The 20815-nt window shown below is 38.9% G+C and overlaps 1 protein-coding gene across 1 annotated transcript; it reads right to left on the reverse strand.

Annotated features, from left to right (window-relative positions):
- Positions 1–10439: 10439 nt before the first annotated feature.
- LOC138902951 (uncharacterized) lies at positions 10440–10826 on the reverse strand. Its single transcript, XM_070190854.1, has one exon. The coding sequence runs from the start codon at positions 10824–10826 to the stop codon at positions 10440–10442; it is 387 nt and encodes a 128-aa protein (XP_070046955.1).
- Between the last annotated feature and the right edge of the window lie 9989 nt (positions 10827–20815).

Consider the following 20815-nt stretch of genomic DNA (forward strand, 5'->3'; position numbering starts at 1 on the left):
ATTAGAGTTGTTGCTTGTTGGATGCACGAATTGTGTCATATGTAGCTCTAAGTGGCTTTTGAAGTGGCTTGTCAGACGATCAGCTTGTACTGGATGAGATGAGGTTATTAGACCTGGAATTGGTGCAATTTGGATTGGATAAGGTATGTTTGAAGAAGAATGTCATTAATCAGCTCAAAATTTAGCAATGGCTCTTGTCGGGCGAGAGAGCTCCACGACTTGTTGATATCATGGGTGGTTATGAGTTTCTACGTATTTCTTTCATCATTAGCAGTGTTATGAAGGTTTGGAACAAGGTTTTATTTGATATGAGGTATGTTGTCGATACTGAATTTGGTAATGAGCAGTTATTGCATTCTGAAGATATTACTATGGGCACATGAGTTTTGTGGTATATCGTTCGGTTATATCTTGGGAATAAAGTTATGGATTGATGTAGCTTGTTGAGACTTACACAATGTATATATGCAAAAGTCGGATCTTACAAGGAATTCCGGATGTGGAATTTAGTTCTAAGGCTTATGGATTAAGGTTAAAGAAAGAATCTTCAATCAGGATTGTGTTAATGGACTTTTAAAGATTGTAATGACATGTGATCTCCCATGGCCCATGGGTATATGTATAATGAGTTATACAGTGATTGGATGACTTGGAATGATTCTTGGCACGTTCGAGGACAAAAGTATGTTAAAGTGTAGGAGAATGTAATGACCCGATGGTCGTTTTGAGTTCTAGCATCTCGTTCTATGGTTTGAGACTTTGAGTGGCTTCATACTGTGTATTATAACTTGTATGCATGGTTGGTTTTGATTTCAAGTGGTTCAGGATTGATTTGATAGAGTGATTCTCAATTTGAAAAGCTTTTAGTTAGAAGAGTTTACCAAGGTTTGATTTTTAAGTAAACAAACTCAGAATCGGGATTTGATAATTTAATAGGTTCATATGGTGATTTGAACATGGTCATATTGTTCGGATCTTAATTTGGATGTTCATAGAAGATTTTAGCTCTATTTGTTAAAAGTTGGAAATTTTAAGAATTTGAGATTTCATAAGTTTGACCGGGACTTGAATTTGGTGCTATCGGACTCCTATTATGGTATTGAGCCCCTGTATATGTTTGTCTAGTTGATTGGAACTTGTGTGAAAAGTTTGATTGTGATCCGGGATGTTTAAGTATGGTTCAGATCTGTTCGGCATAGTTTGAAGGTTTGAAAGTTAAGAGGACGATTTTGATCTTTGGATCTTGGTTTAAATGTTATTCATGATATTTTGAGCTTTTGGATAAGCTTGGATAATGTATTTGGACTTTTTTTATGATTGGACGGGATATCGGGGGCCTCAGGTGTGATTCGAGATGATTTCAGACCATTTTAGTGATGTTTAAGTTGCTGGTTTTTAGAAGGTATCAGTGTGCTTCACGTTCGCAATCATAACATGAATTTGCGAACAGAATTTCTGGTGCTGGGTTTGTTGGCCTTCACATTCGCCGGGGATATGTCGCATTCGCGTAGTGTTACTTCCAGAGGTACCGCGTTCCCGAGGGTCTGGAGCGTTCACATGGAATTAAAGCTGGCAGAGGAGATTTTTACATTTGCGTTCGCGAAAGTATAGCTCACGTTCGCGAAGGAGAGGAGTGTTGGCTATCACAATCGTGAGGGTTAGGCCGCGATGCCATTAGGGTATTTTGGTCAGTGGCTTGGTTTGTGCTTCGCGAACACGGGGCAGTGGTTGCGTTCGCGAAGGGTACTGCTACGCAGTGTATTTAAGATTTTATTTTGGTATTTTGAGCTTATTTCTCATATTTTGAACCCTTAACTTGGAGAGGGGTGACTTCTCAGAGATTTTCACACAAGACTTTGAGGTAAGTGATTTCTACTCATTTTTTTTGTATAATTTCAAGAATTTACATGAATTATTAACACACAAAATATGGAATTTGGGGTTTTGAGTATACTCTAAGATAGTGTAATTTTAGCTTTTGAGTACTGATTTGGACATAATTTTGAAATCTAATCATATAGTTGGACTTGGTAGGTTATGGGTCATCGAATTTTGGTATTGGTTCCCGATCTCTAGCACGCGGGGTTGACTTTTGTTGACTTTTTTGAAAATTCATCAAAGATCGAGGCTTTATGGATTGGGATTGTTTCCTATGGTATTGGAGGACTTTCTTGGTTGATGGTTGGTTAGATTTGAGCCAGTTAAAGGTGATTTCTCAAGGGAATGCGATTTTGGAGCTTCAGACTAGCCCGGATGAGGTAAGTATGTTGCCTAAGTTTGTTGAGGGAATAACCCTTAGGAAATGACTTTATTTGAATAATTGAAATGTGTGAGAACTGATGTATATGCAAGGTGACGAGTATATATACGGGTGTTATGTATGATTCGTGACAGAGTCGTCTTTAGGCATACTATTCTTTAATTTGGATAATGTACTTCATGTTATCATGCTTTATACGTTTGTATAACTACTTGAACTCTGTGAGTCATGCTAGAGATCATGTGTAGGAGTTGATTCCCTATTTGAACATGATATCCGTTGATGTATGATGTACCTGCCTAACTTGAGCTGTAATTATACACTTCGCACAAGGATATATTGTAGCATGTTATTTATCAGTCCATGAGTATGTGATTTGATATTCGTTGGTTGTATACATGTACTCTTGTATATACTTTTTGTGTGATGGACTGAATTGACAGCATGTGAGTTGTCTGTGCGGTATTATGATTACGGCACGTGAGCTGCCCTTGCGGTATTCAGATTCTGGCACATGAGTTGTGTGTGCGGTTGTTATTATTGGCATGTGAGTTGTCAGTGCAGCATGTGAGTTGTCCGTGCAGCATGTGGATAAGGATCCATCTCCCTAGGATCGTCCTCTCATGTTTCTCCTTGATGACATACACGCGAATTATGGAAACTGGCCTGTGATTATATTTTGTGTATCTTCTCTATATGCAAACTCCTTGGATATATACATATTTTTTACTACATATCTTTTCTATATGCTAGCTCATGATTGTATACATGCCTTTTATGCATATCTTCTCTATATGTTGTCTTACTTGGTGAGATGATTCACGGTACATATCTTCTCTATATGTGGATCCGTGTGGCATGACTTGTTTAATCATGCATATCTTCTCTATATGCAACTATTGAAGGATTATTTGATATATCATGCATATCTTCTCTATATGCCATTGTGGATGGATTATTTGATATTTTATGCATATATTCTCTTTATGCAAGCTTTGATGAATTAATGAAGTTAGATGTATATCTTCTCCATATACTGAGTTGTTAAACTAAAACAGTACTTGTGCATGTCTTCTCTATATGAAAATGTTGATGTGTTATCTTATATCAAATGCATATCTTCTTTATATCCTGAACTGTTAAGATATTTGCACACATCTTCTCTATGTGCACTATTTGGTTATACCTGTATTTCTTTCTTAAATTTGATATTGTTGCTTGGTACGCATTATATTATTGAGTTGTACATGTTATGTTGACAGAGTATCCTTGACCTGAGACATCGTAACTACTTCACCGAGATTAGTCAGGATATTAACTAAGTATATGGGATCGATTGTACTCATACTATACTTCAGCACCTTGCATGCAGATCTTGGAGCTGAGCTGTTGTGAATGACAGAAGCTGGCGTTGAAGATATACCTGTATTTTGGATATAGATACCACTTGTTCTGGTAGTTTAGGATTTGTACTTTTGTTCATGTGTATTCTAAACAAGTGTTATATTTATTTTCATACCAGTTTTGTAAATCTAAATCTTAGTGGCTCATGACTTGTACTACCAATTCTTAGGAAAATTGTATGAAATTCATCTATTTTATTCCTTGTTATTAATGATCTTTCACTTGAGTTACATTATTCTATGTTCGGCTTACCTAGCATGTTGGAGTTAGGTGTCAATACGACTAGTGAATTTTAGGCCGTGACGATGATGAATAGAAGTGTGTTCCCAACTGATCCAAGTATCTTGCATGTGTGAAAAGGCAAATATGTGATGGTGTATTTTTAATTTGTGTGATTCCTCGTCTCAGCATCGACCAATATGCAAATCTCCTCTATGCGCCGCTAGGACCAACACCGAGATCTGCACAAGAAGTGTAGTATGAGTACAACTGATCCCATATACTTTGTAAGTACGAGCCTAACCTCAAGAAAGTAGTGACGAGGCTATGACAAAATACTCACTATAAACCTATATGAATAATAAATAGATAATAACAGAAATATAAAGAATATAGATAAACTCATAATACGGGACCAGAAGGTCAACTAACAGACAGACCCAGAATAACATCATCTCATACCCTTATATCAAAGTACAGAGAAATAGAACACCACAACCACACACAGTTACAACACATCATTTTCCGTTGCAGCGTGCAACCCGATCGTAATACCAAAATAACAACTAATGCGGCGAGCAACCCGATCCCAATATCATTTCAATATCTATTGCAGTGAGCAACCCGATCCCAAAATCATATAAAATTTTGTTGCGGCATGCACAGATCCCAATACTATTTTATTTTTATTCTGTTGTGGTTCGCAACTCGTTCCTAATATTGTTTCATTAATATTAACAACTCAATATAATGAATTCTAAAATTACAACCAAAAAGGGAACTAAAGCGTATAAATCACCAAGGAACTACGAGTACAAACAGAGGACAACCAATAACTCAAATTCGTAAAATATCCTTACGTTATAAGCCAACACGAACCTTGACAAGTCATTAATGCAAGAATAGCCAAGGGATCACACAATTAAATATAACGTAAAAAAGTGCAACAAGTAAGGTAAAGGAATAAAGGGAGGTAAAGGCATGAATCAGTAAAGACATTCATTTAACACAAGTAGGAGCATATAGCAAGCAAAGCAGGTAATAATCAAGGAATGAATAAATGGAAACTTATAACAAATAAATGACAGGTAACAAGTAAAGACATAAATATCAAAAAAAAGACGTGTAGCAATTAAAGCATGTAATAAGAGATAACATGTAATAAATGATGACATAATGATAAATAGCCACCCCACATGCTTTAACCCATGATAGCACATATACACTCGTTACCTTGCATATACGTTGTCCCCATACATAATTCACGTATAAAATAGAACAAACAAGTCTTAGTTCCCTCAAGTCAAAGTTAACCACGATACTTACCTTTTTCTGGAATCAAATTAACAATCAACCAGGGCTTTTCCTTATGAAAAAAGCCTCCAAACCAACCAAATCTAGCCAAATATAACTCAAACAATCAAAAATAAGCTTTAGAGACTACCCACGAATAAATAAGATTCAATCTTGATCATATTTGAAAAGGTCAACATGGGCCCACATGGTCAAAATTTGAGATTTGGACCAAATCCCGATTACTCATTCACCCCCAAGCCTGGATATGTAATTTATTTCGGAATCTAACCTCAACTCAAGGCCTAAATCTCAATTTTAAAAAATTCCTAAATTCTACCCACAACCTCTAATTTCTACCATGAAATTCATATATTTGATGTTAAAAATTCATGAAAAGTAGTTGAATTTGATCGAAAACTAGTTAAAGAAGCTTATTGTAACGACCCGACTTGTTTTTTTGAGAATTTACATCTCGTTCAGTGACTCAAGGTCCCGAGCAGCTTTGTAATATGTATTATGACTTGCGTGTGTGATCGTGTTTGATTTTAGGAAGATTCAGAACTAAATTGAAAGAACAATTCTTATTTTTGAAGCTTAAATAAAAAAAGTTGACCGGAGTTTGACTTTTGAGCAAAACGACTCCGTAACGGAATTTTGATGATGTTAATAGCTTCGTGTGTTGATTTCAGACATAGGCGTATGTCCGGATTTGGATTTGAAAGTCCGCAGGACAATTCGGCACATTTCGGCGAAAAGTTGGAAAATGAAGTTCTTAAAATATTCTTAAATTCGACCGTAAGTCGATTAGTTGATAACAAGGTCGGATTTTGATTTTGAAAATTGAAACAGCTCCATTGCGTCATTTATGACTTGTGCGCAAAATTTGTCGTCATTCCGGGTTAATTTGACATATTTTCGGCAGGAGTTTTGGAAGTTGGAAGATTTGGAAATTCATGAGTTCGATTTGTGGTGCGATTTGTAGATTTGACATAGTTTGATGTGGTTTGAGGCCTCGAGCAGGTCCGCGTTATGTTTTAGGACTTGTTGGTATGTTTGGTTGAGGTCTCGGGGGCCTCGGGTGTTTTTCGGGCTGAGTTTTGAGCGAGTTTGGACATTTCGGCACATTGATGATATCCTGGAATAGTGGAAGTGCGGAGGGCACATTTTGGAGTGCTAAGGAAAAGCCTCATGTGCGGATCTTAGAGAAAAATTACGGACCGTAGAGGAAAATTACGGACCGCAGAAATCCTCTTGCAGTCGCAGAAAGGAGAATCTATAAGTTCGATGGCTTGACTTCATAAGCTTATATCTTTTGATCTATAAGGAATTTGGAGATGATCCAAAAATGAAAGTTGTATCCCTTTGAGTCTAGTTTCTAGAAAGTTAACCATTTATCATTTGTATATTTGTATAGAAAGCTATGGTCAATTTACGAAAGTTTGGTAGTGCAGATGCTGCTGAACTGCGACCGCACAATTTGGGTTGCAGCCGCAGAACCTGGGATGTGCGGTCAGCACTTTGGGGGTCAGATGTGTACCATATAATCAAGGTTTTCATCTCAGTTTTTCATTTTTGGACCTAGAGAGCTCGGTTTGTGGCGATATTTCATGGGTTTTTCAAGAAAATCATCGGGGTAAGTGATTTTAACTCGGTTTTGGCTATATTACACGAATTCATGTTTGTTTTCATCATTTAATTAGTATTTTAAGATGGAAATTTGGAAAAAATTGTAGAAATTTCATAAAATGAATTTTTGGGATTTGAATGTCGATTCTGAGTCGGATTTGAGTGAAACTAGTATGTTTGGACTCGTATCGGAATGGGTGTTTGGATTTTGTGAAAATTCGATCGGGTTCCGAGAGGCGGGCCCCGCGTTAACTTTCAGTTGACTTTTTAATGCAAAATTCTAAGTCGATGTTTTATTATCCGGAATTGTTTCTAATAAATTTTAATGAAGTTATACAATTAATTTGGATAGATTTGAGCATCCGGAGGTCAATTCAAGCAAGAAGGCTATTTTGGAATATCAGCCTAACTTCAAAAAGATAAGTATTTTGCCTAACCTTGAGTGGGGGAAATTACCCCTTAGGCACTGAGTCTTATGTGAAAATTGTGTAATTGAAAACCATGTACGCGAGGTGACGAGTACGTACTTGGTTTATATGTGCAAATTATATCAGTTAAAATTCGTAGACGCCTTTATGTATTAAATTAGAAATTGCCTTGGCACTTATTAAATCCTTTATTTGCCATGCCTCATTCCTTGTTTCCCGAGGTTGTTTTTATATAACAATTTAGTGTGATTGCGTGGTTAGTTGGGTTGACATTTCTTGGAAATAATTTTATTATGGATTCCTTATTTGTAAATAATTATTAAATAAGTTTAAAATAAGGCATTAACATATATTTATCAAAAATTTGGATTAAAGAAGGCATTGTCCTATGCTAAGTTACTTTTCCATCTCTATTGTTTTTGAAGTTTTATATACGTTATGTGGAGCCTTGGGCTATTTGCTGTGAAATTAATTGATTTTGTTGTATCTTTGGAGTTGGTTGTGGCATGTGGGCAATTGTTATATGAATTGTTGTATTGTGTTATTATGATTCCTACCTTTCTTGTTAATGATATACATGTGCTTGGTAAGGAAGAGTGTAAAGCACGAAGGGTGATGCCGTGCCATTTCATATACATTATCATGTGAGGGAGAGTGTAAAGCACGAAGGGTGATGCCGTGCCATTTCAGTTATATTATCATGTGAGGAAAGGTATAAAGCACGAAGGGTGATGTCGTGCCATTCATATACATTAATATGTACGAACGATAATGTTGTGCCATTTCATATACATTATCATGTGAGGATGAGAGTAAAAGCACGAAGGGTGATGTCGTATCATTACTTTTATATTATCATATGTTCATGGCACGAAGGGTATTTCCGTGCAGGCGAGGACAAGAGACATACATTATATTGTGATATCTTTTCGTTGTGTATACATTCATGTCTTTATCTTGAGCTGTTGTTGTGCACCTATATTTTCTATGTGTCTTGTAGTCGTTGTTGCTTCCTGTGTGCCTCCCACTTTATTTCTGTTATTGTTATTGACATTTCTCCCACCTAGTTGGTATTGTTATATGTATCTTGGTGAGAAATAGATAAATGCACGAAGGGTGTTGCCGTGCCAATTGATTCGTTCTATATATATATATATATATATATATATATATCGGGTGAGAATGAGACAAGTGCATGAAGGTATTACCATGCCATTGGATGTGATATGTTGAATATATTCCTCACACAGAAAAGTTAAATGAGGTGTCACATGGTGACTTTTACTTGAAAGAATTATATTCAAAAGGTATTTACTTGAAAGAATTATATTCGAAAGATATTTACTTGAAAGAATTATATTTGAAAGATATTTATTTGAAAGAATTATATTCGTAAGATATTTATTTGAAGGAAGTATAGTCGGGATATATTTAATTGTACGGATTACATTATAAAGATTTTTATTTGAAAAACATATAGATAAAAGTTGTATATTTTGAAGGACTTGATTAATTGGTTGTACTTGTTTTTATTATTCGTTTGAGCAATATTGATGGTGTTCTTGTTGCCTTGCTATTTATGTCACAAGTTAATTATTGTTATCATCACTGCTGTTTGTTTTCTATTATTTTGTATGCTATATTTCACATGTTATTTAACTAGTGAGTGTCTTGACTGTACCTTGTCACTACTCCATCGAGGTTAGTCTTGATACTTACTGGGTACCAACTGTGGTGTACTCATACTACACTTTTGCATATTTTTGTGCAGAGCCAGGTATTGGAGATACCAGATTCGGACAGAGATTAGAGTGTGATCGCAAGGATTCAAGGTAGGACTGCTTGGTCGTCGCAGTCCCTTGAAGTCTTTCCATTTCCTTGTACTGTCAACTCTTATTCAAATAGTATTGTATATTCGATCCTTGAGATCATTGCATGTATTCGGTTAGAGTTTGTGACTCAGTATTACCAGTATTGGGAGGTTGTTTGAATATTTCCGCTGTTGGTTTTTGACACTTGTATTAAAAAAGGGGGCCTTGAATTGTTATTATAATCGGCTTCCTAGTCTTAGAGACTAAGTGCCATCACGACGCCTGTGGTGAGATTTTGGGTCGTGACACTTATCAATGAGTTTGGGAAGGAAAAACTCTCAACAAATCACTCCTATGGAGTCTAGGGTTGAAACAATAGTATAAAATGAGCTAAGTCCCGATTTTCCCAACTTTTACCCAGCTGCAAGTATCTAGATTGCAATTGCGGACCACTGATCGCAATGTGCCTGAGCCTAAGAAAAATCCCAAATGCGAAAAATCCTTCGCCTCTTCGAAGGTCCCTTTCACCGCAAATGCGAACTAAGCTTCGCTTTTGCGAAGCTGCTCCCAATTGCCCAAAGTCGAAAATGTGACACAACAGCCGCAATTGTGATTACCCAGCCTTCTGAAATGCGACACAACAGACGCAATTGTGATTACCCAGCCTTCTGTAATGCGGCTCCTTCTCGCCAATGCAAAGTTCCCCAATCTTAGCCGCCTTCGCAAATTCGATTCCTTGACCGCAAAAGCAATGCTCACAAATACGAGCTAGACTTCGCAAATGTGAGATCTATGAGCTACACCAGCAACAGTTGACACTCAGCTATACCAAAACTCACTCGGAACTCACGCGAGCCCCTCGGACTCCAATTCGAAAACGCACTCAAGTGTAATAACATCATATAAACTCTCTTGCATACTCAAATCATCGAAACAACATCAAATATCAAGAATTGATCATCAAAACTAAAGATTTCAAATTTTAAAACCGAATTTTCCAATATTTCACATAATGCGCCGAAACATCCTCGGTCACTCGGGAACCCAACCAAACATGCGTACAAGTCCAAAAACATTATACAGACCTACTGGAATTGTCGAAATACCGATCTGAGGTCGTTTACTAAGAACGTTGACCGTGGTCAACTCAAGCCTCATTTTAAGTCAACAATCACATTTATTTTTAAATTTTCACATATAAACTTTCTGAAAAATGACACTGACCACAAAAGCAAGCCATAAATCATCAAAACAAGCTACGGGAAGTCTCGGAACATAGGAAACATAGATATTGCCCAAAACAACCTATCGGGTCATCACATTCTCTACCTCTAAAAGAAACGTTTATCCAACGGACATAGAAGTGAACCTAGACTGGTAAAAATGTATGGGTATCTATTCCGATTCCCAAGTAGCTTCCTCAATCGGCTGACCTCTCCATTGCACTTTCACAAAAGGAAAACTCTTAGATCTCAACTTATGAACTTGTCGGTCTAGAATAGCCACTGGCTCTTCCTTATAGGTCAAACTCTCATCAAGCTGCACCGTGTTGAAGCCCAAAACATATGACCTATCCTCATGGTACTTCCGAAGCATGAAAACATGGAATACCGAATGTACCCTTGCTAGGTTAGGAGGCAATTCAAACCTATAAGCAACCTCCCCAACTATCTCCAAGATCTCAAACGGGCCAACATATCTTGGTCTCAACTTACCATTCTTCCCAAATCGCATCACACCCTTCATAGGCGACACTTGGGGAAAAACCTTCTCACCCGCCATGTAAGCCATATTGTGAACCTTTTGGTCTGCATAACTCTTTTGCCTGGACTAATCTATATGAAGTCACTCCTGAATCACATTAACCTTTTCCATAGAATCATGGACCAAATTAGTGCCCAACAATCTAACCTCACTAGGCTCAAACCAACCAACCGGCGAACGACATCGCCTCCCATACAAGGCCTTGTACGAAGCCATCTGGATACTCGACTGATAGTTGTTGTTGTAGGTGAACTCCACTAAAGGTAAAAAGTGGTCCCACTGACCCCCAAAATCCATAGAACATTTTTGCAACATGTCTTCCAATATTTGAATAGTGCATTTGGACTGTTCGTCCATCTGAGGATGAAATGCAGTACTCAGCTCGACCCGCATGCTCAACTCACGATGCACGGCTCTCCAAAAATGCGATGTGGAATGCTTGCCCCGGTCAGAAATGATGGAAATGGGCATGCCGTGCAGGCAGAGAATATTTTGAATGTAAATATAAGCCAATCGCTCTAAAGAATAGGATGTCATCATCGAAATGAAGTGTGCGTACTTAGTCAATTGGTCTACAATGACCCAACTACATCATATTTCCTCAAGGTCCGTGGTAAGCCTACCACAAAATCCATAGTGATGCTCCCATTTCCACTTCGGTATCTCCAATCTCTGAGTTAACCCACCCGATTTCTGATGGTCGTACTTCACCTATTGACAATTCAACACCGAGAGACATAAGCAATAATATCTTTATTCATTATCCGGCACCAATAGTGCTAATTCAAGTCACGGTACATCTTTGTGACACATAGAAAAATAGAATAGCACGAACTGTAAGCTCCTCAAGGATCAGCTCTCTCAACCCATAAACATTTGGAACATAAATCCGGCCTTGAAGCAGCATAACACCATTATCTCCAATCACAACCTCCTTGGCACTGCCTCACTGCGCCGTGTCTTTCAATACCAACAAGTGAGGATCATCAAACTGGTGAGCCTTGATACGCTCCAACAACGATGACTATGCCACAATACAAGCAAGAACCCAACTAGGCTCCGAAACATCCAACTTCACGAACAAATTGGCCAAAACCTGAAAATCTATGGCTAGTGGCCTCTCCACTGCGGGTAAATATGTCAAACTGCCTATGCTCTTAGCCTTCCTACTCAATGCATCGGCCATTACATTGTCCTTTCTCAGATGGTATAATATGGTGATATCATAGTCTTTCAACACTCTAACCATCTCTACTATCACAAATTAAGGTCCTTTTGCTTGAATATGTGTTGGAGGCTCCGATGGTCGATATAGACCTTACATGGAACACCGTAGAGATAGTGCCTCTAAATATTCAGTTTGCGTGAACAATGGTTGCCAACTCCAAATCATGCACAGGGTAAATCTTTTCATGACACTTTACTGTTGAGACGCATAGCCAATAACCCTACATCCCAGCATCAATACCGTACCAAGTCCCAATACACGATGCATCACAATATACAGTGTAAGATCTTGAACCCGTAGGTAACACCAACATTGGGGTTGTAGTCAAGGTAGTCTTGAGCTTCTGAAAGCTTGCCTCACACTCATTGGACCATCTGAAAAGAGTACCCTTTTGGGTTAACTTGGTCAATAGGGATGAGATAAATGAAAACCCCTCGACGAACCGGCAATAATAACTTGCCAAACCCAAAAAGTTCCAAATCTTTGTAGCTAATGTAGGTCTAGGCCAGTTTTGAACTGCTTTAGTCTTCTTAGGATCCACCTCGATACACTCGAAGGACGCAACATGGCCCAAAATGGCAACCAAGTCTAATCACAACTCACACTTCGAAAACTTGGCATATAACGGACGATCCTTCAAAGCCTGAAGTACGATCCTTATGTGCTGCTCTTCTCCTCTCGACTGTAAGAGTAAACCAGAATATCATCAATGAAGACAATAATGAAGGAATCCAAATAAGGCTTGAACACTCGATTGATCTAATCCATAAAGGTTGCTGGTGCATTATTCAATCCAAATGACATCACCAAGAACTCATTGTGACCATACCGAGTCCTAAAAGTTGTCTTAGGAACATCGATGCCCCAATATTCACCTGATGGTAGCTAAATCTCAAATCAATCTTGGAAAACACCTTTGTACCCTGAAGCTGGCCAAATAAGTTATCAATCCTCGGCAACGTATACTTGTTCTTGATAGTGTCGATAATCTATGCACATCCTCATCGATCTGTCATTTTCTTCACAAACAATATCGGTGCACTCTAAGGCGATACAATAGGTCTAATGAATCCCTTGTCAAGAAAATTCTGGAACTACTCCTTTAATTCTTTTAACTCAATTGGGCCATACGGTATGGTGGAATAGAAATGTGTCGAGTGCCTGAAAGCAAGTCAATGCAAAAGTCAATATCCCTATCGGGTGGAATACCCGACAAAACTGTAGGAAACACTTTTGGTAACTCACGCACAATCGAAACCAAAACCATGGAAGGAACCCCTTCATTAGAATCACGGATATAGACCAAATACACCAAGCACCCCTTCTAGACCATGCATCGAGCCTTCAAATATGAGACTACCCTACTAGTGGAGTGCCCAAGAGTCCCTCTCCGCTCCAACCTAGGAAACCCTAGCATGAATAACATCACAGTCTTGGTGTGACAGCACAAGATAGGGTGATTCGGGGACAACCAATCCATACCGAGAATAACCTCAAAGTTCACCATATCCAACAACAGAAGATTAACCACGATATTGTAGCCTCCAATAGTAACCACACAAGAGTGATAGACACAGTCCATCACAATAGAATCTCCAATGGGTGTAGACACATAGATAGAAGTATCCAAAAAATCACGAGACACATCCAAATATGAAGCAAAATAGGATGACACATACGAATAAGTAGAGCTCGGATCAAATAAAACAGATGCATCTTTATGGAAAATCGGAACAATACCTATAATAATCGCATCAAACGACTCTGCCTTAGGTCTATCTGAAAATTCATAGCAACGGGGTTGAGCCTCACCAACTTGACCTCTACCTCCCGGATAGCCTCTCACTGACTGGCCTACATCTCTAGTTGTCTGACCTCTACCTCTAGTTGCCTGACCCTCACCTCTAGGGATGTGCATAATTTGGTAAATACCGAATTACCGTACCGAAACTGAAATTTTTGGTATTTGGTATTCGATATTTTGGAATTCGGTATGGTATTTGGTTTAAACTTTTAACAAATATGGTATTGGGTATGGTATTTGGTATTTTAAAATGAAATACTGAAATACCGATACCGTACCGAAATATATATTATATTACACAAAACACATATTATTAATTATAATATAAATATAAAAAAAACTAAAATTTTACTCTCTTTTATTCTCTAAGTTCATCAATTAACTCTAAGCAAGTAAGAAGACATTTCTATTGATTAAATTAATTCCTTTATATACAGTTTTCTCTCTCTAGGTTGATATTTGCTAGTTTTGGACAAAACTTTTGTCAACAAACGTTTTTAGTTTTGTACTTTTGGGTACTTTAATTAAGAATATAGTCTATGACGCTATGCACTTGTTAGTATTCAAATCGAATAAACCGAAGTTACTGAGCCAAATAAACCAAAATTGATAGGAGAAAAACCAAACCATACCGAATTTAATTAGGTACGGTATTGGTATAGCATTTTAAGAAACCGAATACTGAAAATACCAAACTGAAATGTCTAAATACCGTACCATATCGATCGACGAACGCCCCTACTCACCTCTAGCTGGTTGAGCGGGCAATGGAGCAACCGATGCCGGAATCATGGCACGAGTACCCCTGATATGGCATGCTGCTCCTCAATCTAGGACAGTACCTCCTGATATAACTTGTGTCACCACACTCAAAGCAACCCCTCGGCTGGCATAACTATTGAGTTTGAGACGATCCCTGATGACCCGAATGACCATTGTAGTAACTTTATAGCGGTGGTGCACTGATAAAAGCTAAAGTTGCACTGAATACCTGCTACTCGGAATGAGACCCATACGCAACGTGACCACCTAAAGGACCATGGGATACCTGAAGTGCTAACTGAACCGGCCTGATAGGATGGCCTCTACCAAAACTCCTGCCTCCAAAAGAGGCACCACTAAAACCATCAAAATGATGAGGCCTCTTCTCAAATGTTGCCTCTCTACCCTAGCCACGAATCCTCTCGATCCGCCTAGTAATCTCCACAACCCGAGTAAAAGAAATATCATCCTCGGTCTCTCTAGCCATCTGTAGCTTGATGCCGTAAGTAAGTCCATCTATGAACATCCGCTCCATCTCCCTCTTAGTAGGGATCAAGATAGATGCATGGCATGATAAGTCCACGAACGTGGTCTCATACTACGTGACGGTCATGCTACCTTGTTGAAGGCACTCAAACTGGCTGCTAAAGTCCTCTCTCTGAGTAAAGGCAATGAACTTCTCCAAAAATAATTGTCAGAACTGAGCCCAAGTGGGAGGAGGTGGCTCAAGTTGCTAAAAATATGTTGGCTTAGCGCCTAGTCAATAGTCATACTTAAAAAAAACCAAAAAAGACAAGTAAACGCTCTCTAGAATAGGCAATTTCCGGCGCTACCTCTCATTCTCACTGGAATGGGCACAAATCCGCCATTAGGCGTTGGAATACCTCCATATTTGTCTCAACTTGCCCCAGTAACAAAACGAAAAACCCCCTGTTGGTTTCATCCTAAAATTTCAAATGACCGGCTATAGAAGTACAAAAAGGTGATGGATTCTCTGTAGCGACTCAGCAACTGGAATCTCCAAACGATGCTCAGACCAGCTCTGGGCCAATTCGACAAACGCAAAGAAGTGAGTTCCCTTCTCCACTTCAAACACTTCCTCCTAACCAAACCTTATAGCTTTCGACTAAGGGAGTTGAGAGCTTCATCCATTCCCAACTCAGTCGTGACCTCAAAGCTGCTGAAACAGATGAAGAAGGTAACCCCACTGGTCAAAACCATGGGAAAATAGGTTCTGCACACTTAGAAAATATATCTGAGGGTGCAAATCAACACTTCATGGACACAACTCCCCCAACTATCAAAACCACTTTACCTACAAATTCCACCCCCAAAATTGTTCGACAAAATGCCACATCCAGTTCCACCGATGCAATTGACATACAATTGGATGGAAAACTTTCAATGCATATTGCGTAGAATCTCCGGAATGTCCAATTTCACTCGCATGTTCAGAACAATTTTGCTTGCCCATTTGCTGACCCTTATCCTGCACCGATGAACGACCTGAGTTTCACTGGTCCGACATCAATCGACCAGCTCCCTGCCGGTAAGGAGAAGGCATTGGAACCAAATTCTACTTACCAACTGCATCCAGTCCCTTCATCAACAAAATTAGCACATCCAGGTACTGCCTCTGTAGCTCCATTTTCCACCACAAATCACGCTTTAAATAGGAATGTAATAGCCACATCACAGCCTCACCTCACTCAGCAACCAACACCATCAAAGTTCCCTAAATTCTCAACTAACTTTGACAGACCTCCCACTACTCAGAATCACCTATTAGTTACACGCCAACACCAGAACACCGCCAATCCTAACCCACTGCCAAAAGACACTACCACTCAAGCCAAAGCACAAATAGAAGGAACCTTAGCACCAATTACACTCACAAACACAAAACACACCGACGATTTAGATCACCCAAAACACCCTGCCCCCTTTAAACCATCATCTACTTTTAACCAAAATAACTAATCTCGACACACTAATACAGATACCCCTCCCAATCCTATATCTATGACTGTCCAGCTAAATAAACCAATTAACTACCCTGCCCCCCTCCCCCTCCCCTCCTACTATCACTCAATCACTAGCTACAAAGTTGAGAGATAGGCAAGCTGCATAGATAGCTCCAATAGAGTTCACTCCTCCCAGAATCACTACAAAACAAGGCCAGCCATCTGTTATCTTCACCAGGACAGATTACATGATCACACTGGCTAACAAATGCCAGTACACAATTGTTGGCAAATTTCAGAACACCAAGCCTAGAATGGAATAGATAAAGAGAAGCTTCATAGCACAAACAACACTCAGATAAGGAGTTAAAATGGCTCATTTCAATGCAAGAACTGTGTACATCGATCTAGACAATGAGTATGATCACACCACTGTATGGGCAAAAACGTTCATATACATCCAGGGTCAAAGAATGGAATTGGAAGCTTGGACACCCAATTTCAATCCTAATGAGGATAATCCTATTATCCCCATTTGGATAATCATTGTAGGTAACGTCCTATCAGTATTACTATCACCTGTAGGTAAGGTCCTATATCTTGACCTTGCATCTATGTAAACAACAAGAGAAAGTATAGCAAAAGTAAAAATGCAGATAGATTTGACTCAATCCGGACCTCATCATGTTTGGCTTGGCTTTGATGAAGATCAGGATGTTAATGGAGATGGTCATTGCCTGGAAGTTGTATATGAAGATCTACCATACTACTATTCACACTGCAGGCACCTGGGCCATGAAGAATACTCCTGCTCTATTAGAAAAGGAGAAGAACAAGAAAAGAAGAAAGAAGCAATAGAAACTTCTTAGAATAATGTCACCCCCCTTGCAAACAAACTAGAAAGATCAAATGGAACTTACATTCAACAGTTACAGATGGTACAGGACCAGAACAAATATCAGAATCACAACCAGAAAATGGTGGAGCAAAACACAAGGAAGGAACAACAAGGAAAAATAGCACACAAGGCAACTACATAACAACCAAAAAAGGAAAACCAAGCCAATGATCAATGGCACTCTCAAAAGAAGAAGAATTTCAGAGGTATCAACCAAAGAAGCAAGAAACAGAAACCCAAGCAACCTACTGAACTACTAGCTGAAGCACAATCGGCCAGGCCAGTCCAGAACACCGCCCCAGTTCCTAAATCACACACTTCTAACCAATCGGTGGGGAGATAGTGTCAAATCCCATTAACAATCATGTTATTACCGATGCTGCAACAATTTCAGGAAAGATGAATAATCAAGAAACCCCTAATCAGTCAGGGGATCCAATAGGGGTAGATTTTTGTTCGAACTTGCATGAGAGTGCTTCTGCACATACTATTCTCAGAATAGATAAGTTACTCCCTAATGCTGCCAATAAACAATGGCTACAGATAACTCCAACAGCTAAAATGGGGAGCAAAGTTATTCACGAATCAATCAGCAAAACCAATGCCAACACCAATTCTACACATCTGATGCATCACAAGCTGAACATTAACAGGAATAAATAGAGCCAATATGACAGGACTTTAGAAAACACCAGCTCCAATCCTAAAGATCCTGGGATAACTAAGAGCCCTGGTCCTAGTACTACTAGGAATATTGAAGCTGCAACAAATGAGAAGATAATTAATTGGGTTCAAAGGAGCTTTGGAAAGCACAAAGAGGTTCTTAATGTTACCCTAAATCACTCATGCCATGAAATACCATCTCAGACATTTGTGGAATCTCCTATTTCCAATGAACACAATACGTACTCTACACATCAGGGGAAAAATGAAGTGCAATAGCATGGGTACAGTTCAGAGGCAAATACAAGAATAATACCAACTGAACAACAAGAAAAAACAATGCTAGAATAGTTAAATGAAGAGGCAGCCATGAATGCATCCAACAAATTTACAATTGTCGAGGTTTTATCCTATGTTGATAGTGATATGGTACGAGTTTTACCTAGGGATCATACTACTATTGTTGAAGCAGAGAAGTCTCAGGATACAATGAGGACAGACTCCCAAAGTACTGGTGGAAAAGCTCAAATGATATTGTATGACCAGATGGGGTCAGGTATAGTTCCCAGGGAGTTAGGTACAATTCAGCAAGTACCTATAGCATGTGCATCAGCTACTGGCCCTCAAATGCAGATTCAAATCAACGTTCCACTGAAATCCCTTAATCGGCTAATGCATGAGATTATTACACACAAGGAACTACCTATGGAAATTCATAATGTTGGGGACCCTATAGAGCAACTTCAAGATGAAGGCAATGATGAATCGACTGCTGGGAACTTCAAAGTTATCGCCAAAAAAGGAGATTTGTCACCAAGGATCTCAGGTAGGAATGGAATGAAAGGAAAAAAGCAAGCACCACCAATGGATCAGCACCCACCAATAAGAATTCTGCCCAAGAGGGCAGCCTCCACAACCAGACGATGACTAAAACACTCATATGGAACATAAGGTTTGTTAAAACCCAACAGGCCTTTTAGAGAGTTATCAACATGCAAAAGGAACATGGTTCATTCATTATTGCACTCATGGAACCCTTCCAAAAGCAAAGGTTTATTCAGAACTATAGGAGGAGACTGGGCATAGAAGCAGCAATTTCAAATGCCAATGGCAAAATCTGGCTATTTCTAGATGTTGTTGTCCAGTGGGATTTGTTAATTGACACTGAGCATCAACTCACTATCAGGATATATTATCAAGACTTTGGCAAGTACATCATGATGACTTTTGTATATGCAAAGTGTTCATCACTGGATAGATTAGAATTATGGGATAATCTCTACTACCTAGCTAGAGATATTGAGTTACCTTGGGTGGTTGGAGGGGATTTTAATGTTATTCTTAATGAAGAAGAGAAAATTGGAGGCCTTCCAGTTTACACCCCAGAGTATGAAGATTTTGCCTTCTGTATAAACTCATGTGGCCTGTTTGATAATGGTTACAAAGGCAGCCCATTCACTTGGTGGAATGGCAGACCAAATGCAGAATGCATATTCAAACGATTGGACAAAATTCTTGTCAATATGCAATTCCAGACCTTTTTTCCCATCACAGAAGTAGAGCATCTAATTAGAACAAACTCAGATCATGCGCCCCTCCTGATGTGCTGTAGGGATCAGACTTTACAATTTGCCAAACCATTCAGATTTTTGAACTTCTGGACAAAACATCAATCATTTCTGGAGATAGTTAGATAGAATTGGAAGGCTGATTGCACAACATATCCCTTCTTGATGTTCAAACAGAAACTAAAAAAAGTTAAGATAGCTCTCTTTGCATGGAGCAAGCTCACTTATGGGGACATCTTCAAACAACTGGCTTTGAGGGAGGATGTAGTCAGAGTGAAGGAATGTTATTTGAAGACAATATTACAGTTAAGAATAGAGTTGTACTTCAAAAGGCTCAAGCTGAGTTGAAGAGATATTTGAGCATTGAAGAATAGTTATGGAACAAAAAGCAGGAATGACTTGGTTTGCAGAAGGGGACAGAAATACCAGATTTTTCCATAACCATGTTAATGGTAAAAGGCAGAAACTCCAATTGAAAGGGATTCATAATAATGAGGGAACATGGATAGACACCCAAGACACTATGGTTGTTGCTGCACTTGAATTTTTCTAGAAGCAGTTCACCCAACAAGATGAACCTACAAACTTTGAACTTCTTGACAATGTTCCTACAATGATATCTGATGAGCAGAACTTAGAGCTCTGTAGAATTCCAACAAGAGAGGAGGTCAAAGCAGCAGCTTTTGCTTTAGGTGGTGAAAGTGCAAGTGGCCCTAATAGCTTCGCTAGCATTTGTTTCCAAGTGTGCTGGGATATAGTAGGTGAAGATATACACAATATGCTCAAGTTGTTTTATGGGGGAAGCTCTTTACCTAAATCCAAAACTTACACAAACCTTGTATTGCTGCCCAGAAAAAGAAATGTCCAAACATTTTCAGATCTGAGACCTATAAGTTTGAGCAACTTCATAAACAATGTCTTCTCCAGAGTAGTCCATGATAAGCTGGAAAAGATTTTGCCTCTTCTGGTCTCATCCAATCAGCCAGGCTTTGTTAAGGGGAGAAGTATTTTTGAAAACATCTTATTAACTCAGGAAATTATTAATGACTTTAGACTCAGGGGTAAGCCTGCTAATGTTGTCATAAAACTTGACATGGAAAAGGCATACGATAGGGTGTCC

Source organism: Nicotiana tomentosiformis, chromosome 12 (genome assembly GCF_000390325.3).
Source record: "Nicotiana tomentosiformis chromosome 12, ASM39032v3, whole genome shotgun sequence".
Classification (NCBI taxonomy): Eukaryota; Viridiplantae; Streptophyta; class Magnoliopsida; order Solanales; family Solanaceae; genus Nicotiana; species Nicotiana tomentosiformis.